Source organism: Artibeus jamaicensis, unplaced genomic scaffold, assembly GCF_021234435.1.
Source record: "Artibeus jamaicensis isolate MK-2021 breed Jamaican fruit bat unplaced genomic scaffold, CSHL_Jam_final contig_354, whole genome shotgun sequence".
Classification (NCBI taxonomy): domain Eukaryota; kingdom Metazoa; phylum Chordata; class Mammalia; order Chiroptera; family Phyllostomidae; genus Artibeus; species Artibeus jamaicensis.
The window spans coordinates 39,097,235-39,117,811 of NW_026521803.1; the positions used below are offsets into that span (position 1 = coordinate 39,097,235).

At 48.1% G+C, this 20,577-nt stretch overlaps 1 protein-coding gene across 2 annotated transcripts in view; it reads right to left on the reverse strand.

Moving 5' to 3' along the window:
* The window catches only part of BCL2 (BCL2 apoptosis regulator), a 165,113-nt gene that overhangs the window by 134,812 nt on the left and 9,724 nt on the right, over positions 1 to 20,577 (reverse strand). Inside the window, exon 3 of one of the 2 annotated variants that reach the window (XM_037156419.2) lies at positions 3,237 to 4,843. The exons of the other annotated variant lie outside the window; for it this stretch is intronic. Within the exon in view, the coding sequence (XP_037012314.1) occupies positions 4,823 to 4,843 (21 nt within the window). The 3' untranslated portion in view covers positions 3,237 to 4,822. Of the gene's footprint in view, positions 1 to 3,236; positions 4,844 to 20,577 lie in introns of those variants that run through there. 2 annotated transcript variants of the gene reach the window in all.

Consider the following 20,577-nt stretch of genomic DNA (forward strand, 5'->3'; position numbering starts at 1 on the left):
GGGCCCTCTTCAGGAGCCACTCTTCCTAGAAAGTATTAGAATTCTTCAGGCTAATAGTCAGAGTCTTGCCCAGTCGTATACCAAGAAGGAAATAGGAGCTCAGAGAAAGTAAGGGTTTCTCAAGGTCTAGAACAGGCATTTTAGGGAGTTACGGCATCGCCAAAGAGAAGGGAGCAGTTTGAAACAGGTGATCAAGGAGAGGAAGACCAAGCGTGCGACTTTTGGAAAAGGCAGAACTCCCTGGACGGAGAAGAGTTAGAGATGGGCAGGGGCTAGAAACTCTTCTGAGCCCTGCTTGTGGCGGCGTGAAGCCCACCAGCTGTCGAAATTCCCCCAGCTGTGCACCGTGTGAGTCCTACTGTGCGTCAACTTGAAAGTAGATTTCAAAAAAAAAATGGCAGAAAGACTGGCTGAGAGATTAGAGGAGAGTGGAGAAGTAACGAGAAGTTGAGTTCAAGCAATAGTGAGATCTGATATTTCAAAGAGGGGCGACCAGGTGAGGCAGGTTCCAGAGGTGAGGTTCAGACGTGGGGGGTGCGTGTGTGAAGGAGGAATCCCAGACGGTCAGCTGCGGATTTTTCAGGTTGGAAGGGATCTCAACCAAGCATCCAGGAAAGTGGTGTCTCGCAGAGGAGGAAAGCGAGTCGCGAATGATTTCAGGGTTTGGGCTTTGTCTGGCTGGACAGTGATATCATTAACCAGGCAGGGCAGGCGAGGGACAGCGAGCACCGGAGGAAGTGGATGAGTTCACTTTTGGACATTTTGAATTTGGAACATTTATGTCACCGAGATTTCTTTTTTTAGGTTTCAGGAATTTGAAAACAAAATGGTTAGGTTTTGGCATTAAAAAAAAAAAAAGCAGTCTCTTTCCCAAAATAGTGTTTCACTGCAGCTACAGTAAAAAAAAAAAGAAAGAAAGAACTCCCAGCTATCGAGTCCTGCGTGAAGATGGCACCTCAGATTGTCTGAGTTTGTGTGCATGTGAGTGACAGCCAGGAACATCGCAAATAAGGACACTGATCCAAATAAGATGTCGGGCACATTCTTCATGAATGTGTCTGCCACTCACACTGCCATATGCTCGTGTAGCCACACAGCAAAGTTTGCTCTTCCTTATCCGTAACACACAGACCAAACTTTGAAAAACAGCTTGTTTCCCCTCCTTGCCAATGCCAGGGTATAATTCACTGCTCTGTTCGTGCTTTTGTTTTTAGGCACAGACAGCAAACAACCAAAGACGGATGAGCTCCGAGTTACTGCTAGTCCACCGGCAGCAGCCCAGCACAAGTGCGGGTGCTACAGACAGGACCAAAATCAAGGAGGCTTTTGTCGCTATTTCACAGCAGTTTGCAAAATGACTCAATGTAACAGGCAGGGGAAAGAAGGAGCGTTTTCAACACCCTCACAGCCCCTGGGATATGCAACCAATTTGAAGATCCTCGAACTTACAAGCCAACAAGAAAGCATAATGTTGTTGGCTGTAAAATTTAATCACAGAATAACAAAATATTAAGTTAATAACAGTTAAAATAATGCTTCCTGTTTGTTTTTTTTTCCCAAGAGCTGAGTAGGGTGAATGTAAAGATGGTGAGTCTCAGGCAGAAGCTACAATGCGAAGTGCCTTCAAGCAAAGATCTTTGTTTTGCCCAATAATGTATCCAATGCTTACCACGGTAGCAGGCTTTCAATGTATAACTGTTGAATGAGTGAATGAAGCTAGAAGTGAACAAGTCGAAGTGAGAGATGGAAAAGCTGCTTTATTTCATTCATTCATTCACTCGTTCAGCAAATAACATGAAGCACCTAGTGCCAGAAGATTTTCGGGCGCAGTGGTGGATATACAACTGCAGGAGACGGGGCTCTGGGCCTCAGCACAGGGACAACTTAGCAGAGGAAGAACCAAACAGCAAACATTCGTGCATGGAAGCTTTATCAGCAAGTGTGTGGGGAAGCTAGCGAAGGTGGAAGGGTGGTCCAGAGTTGCAGGTCGGCGGGGTCACTCCCAACAGAACTTCCCCTAGGAGATCTGAGCCTTAAGGGATGAAGAATTTTGTAAAACTGGATGGAATGAGAGTGTTCTGGGATGTTAAAAAAAAAAGGCAGGAAAACAACATCCCTAGAGTGGAGGGGACAGGGTGATTTGGGGGAACAGCAAATCTGGTGAAGGAGTAGCCGGGACCACTGGAGGCTGAAAATTCCCAACCAGAGATGAACTCCTGGATCGGGCTCCTTTGTCCTGTAGGAGAGGCTAAGCCCTTTTTTTTTTTTCTTTTTAACTAGAAAAGAATTTTAGTCAAATCCATTTGAAAGCATCAGGTAACCTGGAGTGAGGAGAAACGAGAGCAGGTTAATGAAATCACTGTGGCACGAGTTAGTAGGGTGGAGGCAGCCAGGTTAGGGAGGGAGGGAGGGTTGGCGGGGCTCTCGACTCCTGGCCTGGGGGTGAACAGAAAGACTCTTTCCGCCCTGCGGTTTGAGCCTGGTGGTCAGGGGAACGGCGTGATGTGGGGAGAAACTGTCCAGTCCCAGGAAGGTGTTGTGGGGAATACTGATGAGTTCAGTGTTGAATTAAATGTTCTGATTACATGTGAAGTTCACGCTGCCAACAGAAAATCCAGGTTGAAAGGTGGGTTCGTCGGGAGGTAGTTACAAACACAGGACTGGAATTTGCAGAAATACCCACTAGAGAATCATCTGCATGGAGGCAATAGGAAAGCTATGAGGATGGAGGAGAGACAGAGAGAGAGAGAGACCCTGATCCATCAAGGTAAACAGTAAGTTTTAAAGGACCGCCCAAACCGTTTACTCGACATATTCCCCCAGAACACGTTTTTCAAAGTGAAAGAGCATTTCCTGAAACTGGTTTTCATCTCGAAATAAAGAAAACGCCCCATTCATAAGAAGGGTCACTCCTTTTCAACAAAACTCAACTAAACTCCCCCGCTGGGAGTCCACTGGAGGGAGACTGGGGGGGGGGGGGAACCACGCCCATTGCTTCGGCCGGCCCCCCTTTCCCAGGCTGAATTCGAGCCCCGCTCAGCGAGGGGAAAAAACAACACCAGGCTGGTCTAAGTACTTCTGTTGGGTGGAAGGCAATGGAAACGAGTAACCCAGTTCATTTAACCTTCAGTCGCCACAGACAGAAAAACAAGAGAAGATGTGAACACTCTGTAGGATGAATGTTTCTTTCTTACTCCCACCCTCGTCCCGCCCGTCTCTCTTTCCCGGGTCTTTATCGACGCCTTTCAAACGCCTCCCTCCGAGATGTTGATAAGCGGGCCCCCATCTGCGAACCCCTCCACGGAAGAGAGGCGCGTCTCAAGACCGAAGCTTCCCACCTTGGCGTGGAACAAAAGCCTGACTTCTGCCCCCACAGCTGTTTTCCACAAAGAGAAAGAACCCCGCGACCCAACTGTCTCTTTGAAGGCAGCTCTCCTTTTCCTGTGGCCTAATTTAGCTGCAGATTGCAAAGTGCCACAAAAGCAAAAAGTGGAGAAGGTTTTCAGAAGAGTTTTACTTAGTGAGATGAAGCTGATTTCCTTCCAATATCAAATTCTGGGGCGGGGGGTCTGCTGGGTTTTCGCCCTTCTTTTAGGTGTTTAAAGACTCCCTAAATTATTCCCCAAAGATACTATTATTTTGACTAGAAGTTCATGGTTATAAAAAGTAGTCTACATTTTTCACAAAAGTCATCACTTTTCTTATCAAAGACTCACAAGGCGGTGTTGAAGGGAACCTGACCTAGCTGGACAGATACCGTCACCTACGGCCCAGCTGCTGTTCCGCAGATGATCGCTCGTGTGGACAGCCAGGCTCAATGAAGGTCCCTGGCGCAGCCCTGGGCACCACGGACAGATAGACAAACAGCACTCACAGCCTCTTGGCATTTGCAATGTAAACTGCAGAGGCCCGTTCTACCCTGAGAAAGTGCAGGGAAGGTTACATTCGGCAATCCCTGGAAGACTCGGTTCACCCCAAACTCTTCGGTCACGCTATCAATCAAGGCACGCATGGGCATTCTCTTTTGTTTTTCCTCAACATTTTTTTTAAATGCTGGAAGGACTTTTTAGATGCATTCCTTTATGTGGTTTTCACAAGCATGCAGGAAGACTCAGTACAAACCTCAAAATTAACAATAATCATCATCGTCATGCACGATCCCTACAAAAGATGGGCTATCCACATATGCCCAGGTGCCAGCTGGCCTGGGACCTTCCCAGGCTCCCCGGACAATCCAGTGTAACAATTAGTAACACTGCTTCTCACTTTTGCAAGCACCCCGGCTTGGACAATAAATGTGATGGTCATCCTAGATATGAAAGGATGGCAAGCTCATAAACGAAGGGGAACATTGAAACAAGATACATTTTAGAGAGGCACTCGTTCTGAACTGTGCACTGAACTTAATAAATAGCCCAGACTTTATGTACTGCGCTCACATACGCAGTTCTGGATTGGGAGTGGGGTCCTGACGGCGAAGAGGGGTCCTGGCACACAGCCGAGGGTTACTGTGGGGCCCCCCCGCAGTTGCTCTGGACACAGGCTGCAGGTGAAATGGTCTTGGAGAGAAGGCAATGTCAGAGCAATTTTCACCGATGTCTTGAATGAATGGCTCTTGAGCCACCAGTTATGACACTGAGGAATGGCCGACAGCCCCTTTGGTTCTGTGGGTGCCACAGGTGTGTGTGTGTAGGTGGAAGGAGGGGCTGTCAGAAAAGGTTGCTGCCGCAGAAGGTTCCACAGAGTGGGGGAAGCACGGTCCACACCATGCACTGGGAGAGAAACGCGGTTCTCCGCCGCAGGCTGGTCTGAAGACAGGTGTTCATGGTCTGGCATCTTCCTCCTGTGGCAGGTGACAGGTAATGTCAGCGACGGCCCTTGTACCACACCCTGGCAGCTGCAGGACCCTCACTTTGGTTGGAGCTGTGCCCTGACAGGGGTGCCCGGAAGAGCTAAGCCGGGCTGGAAGCCACCTGTGAACTTGTGACTTGTGACTTGTGCATCAGACAGCCCCAGCTTCTGGGAGGACCCAGCCCTCCTCCCAGCAGGGCCCAGCCTGCTTTCAGCAACTGCTCCCCACCCCCACCCCACAAGCAGGCACGGGGAGAGGAGGTTCAATCACATGACATCAAGCTACTTCTCCAGACGCACCACCCGGAATGAAACGCTCTCTGACCCGATGAGCATTTTAAACCGAAACACGCTCAAACCCTGGACACCAGCCGTGTTGCTACTTCTCTTTTGTGGGGGCTGTGAAGGGGGGTGAGGTGCTGCCCCCAATAACAATGCTCCGCCTAGGAAAATCCCCAACACAAGACAGACACCTGCTTCACGCGCTCCCCACCCAAACCCGTGCAGTTGTCACTGACAGTTCCCGATGCCATGCCCTCCCCAGGCTCGGCGACGACAGCGACCAGGAAAAAAGCGAGCGGGTGCTAGTGTGCTGGATGTGGGTGGGGGTAGTGCAGGGGGTGTATTCCCACCGAGGGACCGCCAGGCTCCGATAAACTGCTGCACAGGATGGCACAGCAGCACAGGACAGAACAGCAGCACGGGACAGCACGGGACAGCACGGCGTGTCCGGAGGACCCTGGAGATGTGGAATACTCCCGGGTGTGTGCTTGTTTAGGGCCTGGGGGAGAACCAGTACATCCAGAAATCTCCAAGACCACCTTTTCTCTCGTCTACACACCAAGAAAAACAGGATCAAACCACAGTGGGCAACTTGAAAAGTCCCATTCCAAGATGTAAAGTGATAGTTTGAACTGGAAAATGCTCTCAGAGATCCTGCACATTTATGGAAACACTTCCTCACCATGCTCCTGACTACCTACAGGTACCAATTATGAAAGAGCTCATCTTTCGAGCTTTGTTAAGAACGAGCCACCTACTGGAGATCTTTGCTTCCACACTTTCCCCCTCCCATCTATCCTCTCCTTTCCCTGTGATACCACGATGCTTAGAGTCGGCGGAGCACAAGCCTGTCATTCTTAAAACATGAAGAAAAGAACTTGGCGCCTTTCTTGTGTGTGATCACAGAGATTGCAATTAATACTCCGGCTGCCTTGGTATGTAGACCAAACCTTCTGCCACGGTGTTTTGCGGAGCTGTTGTCTCGGGCAGCTCTGCCAGTCTTTCCACTCCAACAGAAACAACGCCAGCTTTCTCAGGGCTCAGCAAGGTAGCAGGAGGCTGAAGGGGTGGCTAGAAACCCTCTGGGGGCGGGGATGGGTTCCTGGCTGCTTCTCTCCAAAACACCAAGCTCTCTCAAGATCCAAGGGCTTCGGTCTCCCCCCACCTGCTGACAGCAACTAAAATATAGACTTTAGAAAGAAAAAGTAGTTAAAATTTTATGTCATTCATCTATAGCTTAGAAGTTTTTTAATTTATAGGAAGAATAAGGCAGAGAGAACAGTTGTAGACGGAGAGCAGGCAGTGATTTACAAAAGTATATGATCAACATGGGGAATTGCTACCTGCATAACATTAGACTCTCAAGATATAAAAGAAGAAGTAATTACAACTCACGGAAAGTACAGGGGTTGGGAGCAGCAGAAAGAGCCCAGAAAGACAAGAAGTCTGGCCAGGCTTAGACATCACGCTGCCGTACCTGTGGGCCGGCTCAGCTGTAAGGTAACCTAGAGCCTCATCCAGGGCCAGCTGGCTGGTCTAGACCAGTGCTGGGGTTTACCATGAATCTCAGGGCCCCCCCAAGTGTATCAGAAGAAAGAAAAGCACTAAGAACCAAGCCCCTTTGCGGTCATCAATAGCTTGTTAATGCTATTCTTATTGACTCTCTGGCCTTCAAAACTCATACAAATCAACAACTTTTTTCTCACAAGAGACCTAACGAACTCCTTTGTTTGCAGATGAAAAATTGGGGCTCACAGGTGTGTGATGTGCCCCACGGAGGATGTTCCTGGGATGGCCAGGAGGGTGCAGCTGAAGCCCTTGGCCCTACTAAGTGCTTTCAACGCTATGCTGATCTCACCCGCCATCCTTGACTCCTGCTCTTGACCTGACAGCTTCTCTCTTCCCCGCCAGCAGACCAGCTCCCCATTTTCTGTCTGTATTGGGTATGTGATATTGTTATGTACCAAGAGACGCAAGGTCTGTCCATAAAAAGTCCAGCCGTTGCTAATATAATGAGAACCGGTTATGTGACATCAATGGAACCTGGCAGCCAAGGAGAGTGGACTGGAATGCGCATGTGTGAACCATGACGACTTCACTGTACCAGTCAGTGGGGGTGGAAGACACTGCTGAGTGGGCATGTGCAGTGTGTGGTAGTCACATTCAAAATGAGCGCGTGAGCAGAGCAATGAATCTGCTTCAGATTTTGCATTAAGCTTGAACACTGCTCTGTGGAAACTATTCACATGACTCAGAAGGCCGTGGCCATGGACAACTGGTGATTGGCAGCCTCATCACGGCAATACACTCGCTCACACATCACATCTCACGTAGGGTTTTTTGGTGAAGCATCAAATCACCCAGGTGACTCAGCCCCCCTACAGCCCAGTTTTGTAACTTCTGACTTTTCCGAAAACTAAAATCATCTTTGAAAGGGAAGAGAATTCAGACCATTGATGAGATTCAGGAAAATATGACGAGGCAGCTGATGGCGATTGGGAGAATTGTGTGAGGTCTCAGGGTGCCTACTTTAAAAAAAAACTAAGGTGTCATTGTCCTATGCGCAATATTTCTTGTATTTTCTCCAAGAAATGTCTCTATTTTTCATAGTACATGGCTGGATAATTTCTGGACAGACCCATATATATATCTGGTTCCTGGCCCAGAGTCCCTAAAACCCTTGTCATTTCCTGTGTGACAGGTGTGAACGGGGCATTTTGGTTATAACACTCGGTCTTGGTTCCCAGTTTCTAACATAGGAGCCTCTAAGACCCTTGGAAGCTCCAGAGTGTTGTCTTCTGTATGCTAATTAGATGACTGGTGGCTGGGGACCCCTAGGTGGTCTCAGGATGGGGGCTGGTCACCAGAAAGACCAAGGCCTAAGGGAAGGGTTGGAACCTTCGGACCCACCCCCTAGACCAGGGAGATGACAAGGACTGGAGATGGAGCTGATCGCCACCAGCCAATGATTTAGTCAACTGTGCCCTTAGGAAACCTCCATTAATCCCCTAAACTGTAGGTTGAGAGAGCTCCCTGGCGGGTGAGCAGATCAAGGTGAAGGGCGGGCGATGAGCTCCAGGCCCCTTCTTCCATACCCTGCCCTGTGCACCTCTTCTATTTGACTGTTTCTGAGTTGTATCCTTTACCAACAACCAGTCAGAGTCGGCAAAGCGTTTTCCTGAGTCCTGCGAACCATTCTAACAGATGATCGGATATCCAGGGGGGTGGGGCTCATGGGAACCTCTTATTGAGAGCTGGTCGGTCAGAGGCATGAGGGGCCCAGTCCTCTGCCTGGTCTCTGAAGTGGAGGCAGTCGTGTGGGATGGAGCCCTTCATTCATGGGATCCGATGCTAACCCCAGGTAGTGAGTACCAAGATTATATGAACTTCTAGGACACCCAGTTGATGGCCAGAGCTTTGGAGAATCAGTCGTTGATGTATACCACCTTTGCAGTAATGAGCGTTGTGAATAAAATCACTCAGGGTGACTTTCTGGATCCAATCCCTTGCCCCTTGGGTCCCAGGGTCCCTGCTGCATCCTGCCATCCCATGGGTAACTGACCTCAGGCCTTTCCGACAGGTGAGACCCACCGACCTTATTTCATGCTGCCAGGAACCGGACATGACAATAGCTGGCTCCCAGCAGAAGAAACACCCTTGTCGTGGCAGCATGCCTACCGCCCAGGCTCTGCCTTGACCCGATGCGTCTAAAGTTTCAGCGTGAGTCAAAACTTTTCACTGAGCACCAGCTACAGCCTTTGACTGGCGCGTCACGTCGGCCAGCTGCAGGACAGGCTGTTGTCCGCGGAACACACAAACACATGAAAATATTTACTTCTAAAGAGGACTCTGCTCTATTATCTTTGGTATAGAAACACAAGCAAATATTTCCATGGGTCATTATTAGTATACTTCTAACAGGTGTTGGACTAGAAGTCAAAACTCTGAAATTCTAACTTGTAGAGCAGGTGAGCAAGCCCCCTCTCCCACCTTGACACGCTCACCCGTACAGGTGTGGCCAGGCCTCTCCTGCCCACCTCAGTGGACCAGCAACAGCATCAACAAGAACCCAGATGTGAACACACTTTGTAAAGAGTTACACGAGGTGCCATGAAAATGTCTAAACTCTACCCAATCTATGCAAAAAGAAAGAAAGAAAGAATGAATGAAAGAAAGATGATGAAAGAAAGAAAGAAAGATCTCTCTACTCTCCTATATAATGATATCCAAATATGGGAATAAAAGGTCAGCCACACTGTTCAATAAACAGTTGGCAGACTGGCTTTGAGCTGCCCAATAGAAATATAATGTGCGCCACAAACGTAATTTGGAATTTGCTAGTGGCCACATTTACTCACTTAAACCAACATCTCCAAAATATCATTGCAACATGGAATGAGCAAAAATTGCTACCAAAATATTTTGCATTGATCTGTCCATGCGAAGTCTTTGAAATCTGGCGTGCATTTTACCTTCCAACCCCGCTGCCTTCGGACTGGCCGTAAGCCACGTGCCCCGCAGACACACCTGGCTGGTGGCCACCGTACTGGACAGAGCCGACTTCAGACACGGCATCTGGCTGCACGCTTCGGCAGTGTCTATCGGTGAGCTTTTCTTCAGTGCCTAGCACTGTGCCCGGCAGGCAGTCGGTGCCCAGCCTGTGTGTGTGCGGTGCTTTAGTGCGTGGTCATAGTCTGCACCATGGAACATCTTTAAAATAAGAGTTGGAATCAAAGCTTTAAAGGGCATCAGATCTGCGCTGATCTTTTTCTGTTCTCAAAACACAGAAGTCTGGGCTTGCAGGCTGCCAAGAGGCAAGCTGCTGGTCAGGATGACATTCTAGGCACGGGATCTACTGATGGAGCGAATGTTTCTCACCAAACCATCTTTCACCTGCCTCGCTACAGACTGGTCCTTGTCTCTTAAAGTGGCCGCTGCTAGAAGCCCAGGGAGCCTGCTGGAAGCAGATGAGCACTTGTCCCCGGTCCCGTGTTACTAAGAAATCATTTGCATGCTGTTCAGCGAATTCGCCTAAAGTCAGAGCCAAGAGATCTTGGCTGGGTTTCCAGGCCCCCGCTCCTGCTCCAGGCTGCTATGACCACCGCTATTTATCCCCATTTACTCAGGTGGTGGAGCAAGACAGACCTCCAATTAGAATCGGCATAAAAATGGAATCCCTTCCCCACACTGACATGAAACTCAGCGTCCTCGGGGGCGAACGCAGATGTAATCTGGCGGCCGCATCCTTTGTTATGACAGGAGTTTATTTTATATGACTCTGACCTATGGCACTGACACACAGCTTCGGCTGGGGTTGCAATGATCCGTGACGGCACACACACCTGAACACCTCAGAGCGGGGACGCGGGCCCGTGGGTCACCTGGGAAACCAGAGTCACCCCGCTTCATTCCAGAAAGCCACAGGCCTCCATCCAAAGCCACATTTACCCTAAAGGACCCGGTCTCCTTCTAACCAGGCGTGGCGAGGGGCAAACTCAAGGTGACCTGCACACACACCCCTCTCTCTTCCTTTGGGACTGAGGGGCCCAATCACAGGCAGCAAGTGCACAGGGTGAACGACACAGCCTAGAAGGTGGGTGCGGAGGAAAACACATGGAGAACACGGCGCGACACCAGTGTACAGTTTGCTGTTTTATCGCAACTGCCTATCTCTTTCTAGGACGAGTTCCCAGAGAAATTCCATTTTCATGACAAAAACCTTTACCCGGCCAGGGTAAAGGCTGCGGCGCTGTTATTATCGCCATTGTTGTTTCTGCGAAGGTCATCTCCGATGGTATGTCTGCGTGAGATAAATGGTTTCCTAAACAGGCTTTTCTGCATCCTGCCGCTGGCCAGACTTGCCCCGAGTCATCACTTCTGGGGCCTTGAGCGAAGCGGCTTCCTGGAAACCCCAGGAGAAGAGAGGGAACAGCGTGTTGTGACCAAGAGCCCTCTATGGGCGCCTGGGTTCCAGGCCCAGCTCAGCCCCCTCTGAGCACAGCCGCACCCCCTAACTGCTGTAAGATGTATCCCCATGGGCCCACCGGTGAACGTCGGCTTTACCACAGGTAGAACCACAGTGTCCCCTGAATGCTGCCAGTACTCCTCGTCACAGCCACACAGCCGGGGACACCCTGGCTGTGCCCGTGCAAAGGCAGAGCAAAATGACTGTCCATGAGTTCCGCCGGTCAGTGGACACTTACCGCGCACCGACTATGGGCGTGCCCTGCGCTGAGCACTGAGGACGCGGCGATGGTCCAACCACGAACCTACGGCTGAACTCCTGCAGACAGACCGGCTGATCTCCCTCCACAGTGTCTCTCCTGGGCGTGCCGTCCCAGTGGGCCAGGGGCTCAGCGCATCCCGGGATGGACACCTGCCACCTCCTCCTGTCCCCTCCACCACCGACAAAAAATCAGTAGCCTGCTGGACACAGGCACTGGCTCTCTGCTGCATGAAAGAGCAAATCGAAATTCCTGAGGAGACACTCAGGACCCTGGGGAATCAGCCTCAACTAAGTCCCCAGCTTGGTCTCTTCCCATCTCACCCCATGTCCCCTGTGTTCTGGTCACACCGACCTTTGTAGCATTTGGGGCAGACTCTTATATTACACTGTTTATTTGCACACAGTACCCTTTCCCACAATCCACAGGGCAAGCTCCTACGCATCCGTCTAGACCCAGGCCAAATGGCACCTCCTCTGGGAAGCCACCCTTCAGTTTCTCAGGACAAACGCCCTGGGTTGCAATAGTTCTGTTTGTGCGTCTGCTTCCCCAGGAGACGGCCCTCGGCAAGGCCAGAGAACACACCCAGAAACAGTGCAGGCGCCGAGGTTGCCGAAGGAGCCCAGGAGCACGCGGTGCTGTACAAAGGTTTCCGAGTGAAGCCACGAGGCAGATGTTCAGAGTTAAGGGAGTGTAGGCAGCTCCTACAGATCCTGCAGCGGGACGGGCTGCTATTCAAAATATGCAAACAATGCAGCTCTGCACGGGAGGGTGACTTAGATCCAGCAACACAGCACAAACTCCCCCAGAAATACCAATATTCATACCCAGTCATGTTCCCATTAATTCTCTGCTCAGAAAGAAAAGGGAGGTAGGAGAAGGAATGGGACAGGTAAGCAGGTGCCACTTAAAGTCTCTTAGCCTCTTTTTATTTTATTTTATTTTATTATTTTATTTACACTATGATTGCTTGGCTTCCTCTATTACCTTATTATGGAAAGAGTCATTTCACCAAAGTGGGTTTTTCAGATAACTGCAGCTGAAACTTAAAAAAAAAATTTAGCTATTTTCAATGGAGACACCTCTGAAACCTCTCACCGTCTCTCCCTGAACTCTTCAGTGTTTCCTATGGGAAGTCACTCGGTCCGGATGAGTCTGCGGCATCACTAGGACCAAGGAAGATGGTACCGAGGTGACCTTGGGGCTGGTGACGTCCTCATCGAAGGCCCACACGGAGGGGCCGCCGAAGAGACCATCTTAGTTCCTGAATTGGTCTTCACAGCACTTTTATCTTCTTCCTTACAATCAGATTCTTAATAATAATTTCTCTAATAGCTTCCAGGTCTCTACTACGGACTCAGTACTAGTTTACTGTATGTAGTGTTTCCATTACCTGGGGAAAAAATGATAACTCCTTTTATGAGAAACTGTATTTTTTTTAACCAATTAGGTGGGAAATTATTCAGCCTCAAAAGAAGTGGAATTTTGACCCAGGCCACAACATGGACAAACCCTGAGGACATTACGCCAAGTGAAATAAGCCAGACACACAGGGACAAGTACTGTGCGATTCCACTGCCTTCAGCAGTCCAGCTCCTAAAGACGGGAGGTGCAGTGCTGGTTCCCAGGGACTGGGAGCTGGAGGGGGTGGGGAGTCGCTGTTTTCTGGGGACGGAGTTTGAGTTTGGGGTGAAGAAGAAGTTCTGGAGGTGGAGGGAAGCCACCATTGCACGACCAGTGCTTCACGCCACTACATTTAAAAATGGTTAAAGTGGCCAGTTTTATGTTATGCATATGTTACCACTGCATGTAGAACGTTTTTAAAATGCAAACCTGTTAAGAGCGATGTGCAAGCTCTTATGAGTCAGGGTATGACCTTTAGCATGTGACCTTCTGTGACATCTTTCTGCCCAGCAAGGTTTGAGATGACTTCCCAGTTCCAAGTCCTGTTTAGGTTCATCGTACTTGCTAAACAGAGATCTCGAAGGTATGGACGGACCTTGCAGCCATCAAGGTCTTTTCTTCATAAGTCACAACACAGGTGACACACAGGTGCGCTCACCTCCACGTGGACATTGTAAATAGTCTCAGGGAGAACTGGGGCAGAGAAAGGGCGAGCTTTCTCCTCTTTGCACTGGAAACCAGTGAGCCCGTCCTGGGCAGAAACTGCCCACCTCCCCCGCTGTCCCTGAGATCGGTCCCTATAACTAAATGATCACATATGAAGCTGTTAAAGAACAAAGATCCTAACTATCTGAAGCCATTAGGATTTTTAAGGATTTCTAAAAATACGGAAAGCAGGCTTTTAAATATTATACTGTTGCCTTAGAGAGTATAAATTAGACATTTTAGATTATATTGGACCAAAACTTTTAAAGCAGTCTGGTCCATAAAAGAGAGAGGAAATAGCTGGGGGGCGTGTTCAGTTCCACAAACGCAGAGCCCAGGGTTTGGGGAACCCGGTGTTGAACTCTGTCTCACTTAATGAAAGGTTACTATTGTCTCTCTGCCCGAATAATAATTTCCCTTCCTTTTTTGCTTCCTTACGAAATACCATGAAGTTCTACTCCCAAAGTTATACCACATTGGGCCTGGGAGAAAAGTTTAATTTTTTATTTATGCATGCTTTATTAAACAAAGCCCTTACAGCCGCAGTTCTTTTTCTTCTGAATTTGAGTTCTTTATTCAGTGCATGAACTTCAAATTAGTTACATATTCATTCTAAACCTGTGTGATAATGCAGAGAGATACATAAGCAGGAGAGAAAAAAGAGAGAGAAAGGTTTAACAAGGAGCCTCGTAAGACTTTCCTATCTTGTCAGGAGTTTATGTTTAAGTTTTTTTAAGAAAGTAGTTTCCTGGCTGATGGTGAGACTCCCTGAGCCCCACAGATCAACACAGCAGCATCCTGTTGAAATGTTATTATGGAAACACTGTGGTGTTCTAAGCCAAACGTATCCAAATTAAACTGAGGGGATGGAAATAACTCTCCCTTGATACAGCCGGGTGGCTAAAGGTGGGTTTGTTTATGAGCAGAATAAAATTTACAGCTAGATATAAAAACAGACACATCATCATCCTGTAAACTTGAGTAACATGTCGTTCCACTTCTGCCCTCTGAAAAAAACACTCTCAGGTCATGTCTAAAATAAGAACGGCCGAGGGCCGAGCATCGCACCCCAGGTAGAACCGCAGACTTCCCACCTTTTGATTAAGGCATGAGGCTTGTGAAAACTGGACAGTGAGGTCATTTCTCCCGAACCAGGAGCACACGGTGAATGTTATCCCCCCCACACACATGCACACACGCATGCACATGCACACATACACACACACATACACGGGCATGCCAACCTCCCTCCCAGAGAGCTTCTGAATCAGGTCTCTGGTCTTGGTATGAAGCAGTTTTTACTACTTGTTTTTCAAAGGCTATTTATGCAGACTATTGGAGCCGAAGAGGAGAGAGACAGAAATGAAATGTTTCCCTCTCTTCTTTTAAACTATAAAAGCTTTAAAAAAATGTCCACCTCCTGCTTACTAAAAGAAAGACAGCTAATTGGCTTTCTAAAGAGATGCAAAAGAAAACCCCAAAGTCACATGCCATCAGATTGTTACATTTGGTAGGTTTCTGTGCTACGTTTTTTTAATTTCTCTAAATCTCAGAGGACATCGATTATCACTGAGATGGACTAAAAAAAGGATCTGGTCCTGCCTCTTAGGAGGCAGAGTTACTTGACTTTGCAGAACCCCTGTTTCCTCATCTATAATTCTACTTCCTACCCTCGGGGGAGGTTATTGGGGTTAAATAGTCTCCTGCCCATGAAAGTGTTGTGCCCAGAGTTTGGCACCCTTCGGGGTTCAGACATGCTTGTTTCCTTCCTTTCTCGTGCCTTCCATGACTGCGGCCAGTGACCGTGCCGTGACAGATGACAATGGGGAAGCTGTCAGGGTCGTTAGGAATACGGGTAAAGTGCTCCAGAGGTTTAGCCAGAAACAGCAGAAGTCTTGAAGTCTATACTGTGCCCTATAACCCATTTTAAACTGAGTTGCAGGCTGTGTTATACGAACACATGTTACTTTCCAAGGTGGAACACTGTTTTCAGCTGTTAATTTTTACAAAGCCATTCAACCTCCTCTGTGTACATTGCAAATAGGACCAGACGAACCTCAAAGGCTAACTTAGGAAGATAAGCACTCCTGTATCCATCCGTCCTGTCGCTGTTACATGTTAGTCCTCGTCCTCTATTGTCAATTATTTGCCTGTCTACTGTTCTGACTTCCTCACAATGTTGGAATCAGGAACGGTCTAGACTAGCGATTTTCAACCGGTGCAGCGCGAGAATTTTTAAAACATGCAACACCTGACTATTTAGTCAAGGGCACTGACCCCTTTTCCATCAGATCGTCAAGAAAATGACAACAGCCAACACAACAGTAGCCACCTGGTATAAATGAGTCAAAACCATACCCATTTTGTTTTGTCAGATTGGCAAAAATATATTTTTGGCAAACCCCAGACTGTCAGTAATTAAGTGTACGTGTGCCATGACATGAAAAAGGTTGAAAATCGCTGGGACAGACTGTCCCTGGCTGCCACTTGTTTTCGGTTATGGCTCCAGCACTGTTATAAATATTTTTTGAATGAATGAGAACTTGAACCAACACAGCCACATGCCTTTGAGACACTGGAAATACTACCTGAGGAAGCCTCCACCCTTTTCCAAATTCCATGAGCACTCTACTAGCCAAATTCATTCTGGTTACCGAAAGAGAGGAGCCCAATATTTAAATGAAAACATGGATTGCTAGCTGGATACCAACCATCAGCAGCGATCATGTAATTCCACCTGTCCCCCATTGAAGGGGGCTGTTTCCCAGAACTGTGACATGGTGCTTTAGACAGTGCTCATGTCCATCACGACGCTGTCCCCTACGGAGGCATTCCAAGGCCGAGCCCACTGCCTGCCTCACACGCACGCCCGTGGGGTCTTGAGTGTACGTGTAGGAACGAAATGACAACAAGCAGGTGGGGGCCCCTCTGCGGCAAACACAAAACACACTTCAAAAACAAACTCAAGGAAGGAGCACTAACCTGAAAGAAAAGACTACATTTCAATTTCCTGACCATCTTGGGAGAAGGAGCAGGAGAGGATACATTTTTAAAAAATAGATACACTTGATTCGGTTTCAGTGGAGGAAGCTGGTGCCCTTAGGAAAACACATCCCGAGAGGCAGCGCAGCGTAAAGAAGTGTAGCTGCAGGATGCCAGTCTGGGAATGAATACCCGCTTTTCTGGACTTGCTGGCTCTCACGTGGTTTCATTAGGCAAAGCTTTCTCTTCACATGGGAAATAAACAAATAGCAATAAGGGTGTGGGGAGGGGAAGGCAGAGAGAAGTGGGAATATAATACCTGCCTTGCCTAGGGTTTGCCTCAAAGATTAAATGGGTCAGTAGATATGAAACACCTTTGGACACTTTAAAATCCTACCTAATATCTAGCTGCTGAAATTTTTTCACCCGGAGAAAGACTCCATGAAAACTACTTTTCATAATTGAATTCATTCTCTGAATGCACTTTTATTAACTCATTGTTAATGAAGATTTAATGCAATGTGAATTCCAACAAAGTTTTTTCCACCAGGCAGTGTTAGTTCAAGAGAATGGGAAAAAAAAGGGGGGACAACCTCATATATAACCACAACAATGACCATATTCTTTTCGAAAGGATCATAGGAAAAGACCACTGAAATTGCAGAAGAAATGAGCAATGATTTGAAGCACTCACTCAATCACATCCTCCCCTGGATATATGCATCCTGGCCCTAATCACTGCCCAAAGCTACCAATTTCTTGCCGTCCCTACCCCACCCCTCTAGGTCGAGCACAGGGACATACTGAGATAAGTTCTCCCCAGTCCCATGAACGAAGGGGAGCGAGTGACCTTGCCGGAGCAAAGCCGTCCCTGGTGGCCCAGGTCCAGCATCACCCATCTGATCTGGTCTCCTCCCTCTGGCTGGCCTGGCCCTTCGGTTCCTGCAGCTCAGCATGTGCTCTCAGGCCTCTGGCCTTGGTTCTCAGCGTTCTGTCTGGTCCTCCTTCCCAGTCCTCCAGGTTAAGGCCGGCTCACCCCCCAGGATTCAGCCCCCGTCCCTGGGAAGACGTCCTTGACTCTCACAAAGGCCCCTCCCGTGGCTGCACTTCTTCTCTCCCAGCTCTGCCCTTGCTTGACGGCAACTGCTGTTTAACGATCCTCAACCCTGCCCCCCCCCCCCAGAGTGGAGGCCACGTCTGTCCGGTTCCCACTTCCCACGGGCCTGGCCCACAGCACATACTCAGTTTAAAAAAAAAATGTGTGAGATTAATGAATAACCGGTCTCCTGTCTGCTTTGACTGTATAATCCACCCCCCACCCCAAACAGTTATTCCCTGGAAAACAGAGATGCAAGCAGGTCCTTAATAGGAAGAAGGAGGACATCCTTTTTAGTATCGGCAGAGCCAAATAAGTGGAGAGGTTTGAAGGCAGAGTCAAGCGTCTCAACTCCTATTAAATATCCCCAAAAGTCTCCACCTTTTCAAACTACTAATTTACTCATTGGTCATGCCCTTGCGGTATTCCGTCCAGAGGTATTTTCAAATTCCACTTGACGTGTACTTTCATCAGTTAATTTTTAATTGAGCCAAATATTAAATGCGCACATTAACCAGACAAAGCGTGTTTAGCTACTGATCTGCCGTGACAGCCTGTGTTATTCTCACACACAGGCCAAGCATGAAATAGAAAACTAATAACCCCTTAAGTGTATTCTCAAAATATCATTTATGGGAAAGAAAACTACATTCAAAGGAAACTTGTGCAATGGCTGTCATTTTTTTTTTCCCTGAGCCGCAAGCTGTTACAAAGCTGGGAAGCTCATTTTCTCACGGATACGGACAAGCTCAAGAGTCCCACTGTCACTGGATGTGTTCATTAAGAAGGAATCTGGCAGCAGCTCAGGGGACGGATACTTTGGAAAACAGGCCAATTATCTGGGTGTCCTTTATAATTTGAAGTTTCTGAATTCACTCCTAGATAAGCTGCTTGAAGAGGGCCTGGCAATGGTACACGGCGCGCGGACGGTCACTGCAGAAATGACAGGGAGGAAGGCAGGGTGGGGAGAAGAGAAAATTTGCTTGTGGTTTCACTCATGGGGACAAATCTGTAAGCTGACACATCCCTCTTCTTAAAAAGTCCCTAGAGCAGTATGGTCAAGCTTCATTACGAGTAAACAAATCATAGCATCTTTTTCAAACAGATGACAAATGGGGAGTAATAAGGCTGTGAGTTCGCTTCATGCCAGGGACAAGGAGTCTCAGAATACAAATTCCACCAGTTCGTAAAACCACAGACGGGCTGCGGTGCCCACGTTGGTGAGGTCGGAGAGCTTGGCCCCAAGCTGCCTGGCCAGCGGTTTCCATCCATGATACCCCTGGTGGTCCTCTCATCGTTGGTCAATGTCTGGGGAAATGAAATCTCGGGTGCCCTCACCTCAGGCAACAGTGAGCTGTACCGTTACACCTTCAATCGGCTGCCTGTTCTCATGGGAGCTGGAGAACCGTTTATCCTCATGACGTTCCTGCCACAGTTCTTTTATATCGGGGGTAACAGCTCAGAGGCAAAGCCCATCTTGTCCCTGCTGGGCGACCTTGGACAAGCCCTGATTTCTTTAACAGGAAGGGGATGGATAATCTCAGACATCAAGACTTTCACACTCTGGACAGGGCTTGACATATGAAATGTGAGGACCAAGAGCACCTAAGTACATGTATGTAGATTGCGTGTATGTATTCTTTGTGCAAACAAGACATAGGCAACGATCAGCAGGCTGGTGCCTAACATCAGCACTGAGGACTCTAATAAAAGTTGAATGTTTACTATCAAGCAAAATCTAGACAATCTCTCTTCAGGTATGAATGACATACCTTTCCAATTCAGTGATGAAGGATGAAGTCAAAGGAATTCATGGGCATTTTCCTTTTTTCATTTCTATTAAATATTAACAGATGTGTGAGATGGGACGTTCAGCACCTGCACACACACACACACGCACACACACACACACACACTGCACTAAGGGGAGCAGAAAATGTCAGCTGGGTTAGAATGAGTTAAATGTCCCAAATGCCTCTAACTTAATCACTTTATTAGTTCATTAATTCAATAAACAATCAATGTGTGTGCACCACTAGCTATTATGCTAGATGCCAGGGTACATTTAACAGGAGAAATATTTTATTAAATGAGGAAGTTCTGGGGAGGGAGAACACCTTGATTGTATAAGCCTGCACAAATGGAGGATACTACGAGGATATTTGAACACTAATTTCACTCAAGCTGAATTATTTTTTAAGTAGGCAGCCTGGGAGTGGGAACCCAGTCTTCGAACGGTAAAACTCGGAGTTCATCATCTCAAGCCAATTGAGAGAACTACAGAGAACTTTCGGGGAAAGACAGTGTGGGGAAAGCGGTGATAAAAGAAGACAGAATCAGCAGCAGCTACTGGGACTACTTAGGGACTTGAAAGAGAAAATGGGAAATTTACAGGGTTGGGGGGGAATGGATATTGTACTCTAACCAAAACTTGCTCTTGAGCTCCAAATCCTCAAGGGCAATTGCTAGTAGGCATTTCCACCTGGATATCCTACTGGAAACTCAAGTTGAAAACGTCCAAAATTAATTTCATCACATTTACCCCACAAAATAATCATTGTTCTTATCTTTCCCTTCTCTCTTAAGAACAGTATCATTTTTTTGAACCAGCTAGTCCTTGAACTTGAGTCCTTTGCTTCCTCCTGTCCCTCACTGCTCTCATCCAGTCTGTTGTCTGCTCTTGAGTTTGACTTGACCATCCCCCACATCTGTCTTGTCTTTTCCATTCCCCACTCCACCGCCATGGTTCAAACCGCCTACCTGGTCTCTCACTCTCTAGCCTTCATCATTGTCAATCTTCTGCAAGTCCGAAGATGTCCCAGAACCCCTTCCATACCCTTTTAGTGGCTACCGAGGTAAATACAAACCGCTGGACCTAGGACCCAGGCTTACATTATGAGACACCCAACTCTTCGCAGCTACCCCCCCACACGTGCCTCAGACATTCTGCCTCTGCTCCGGTAACTTCAAGTGCCCTCTCCCCCTGTCTCCTACCCATCATTTGTGGCATGAAACTCTTCCAGATCCCCTTCC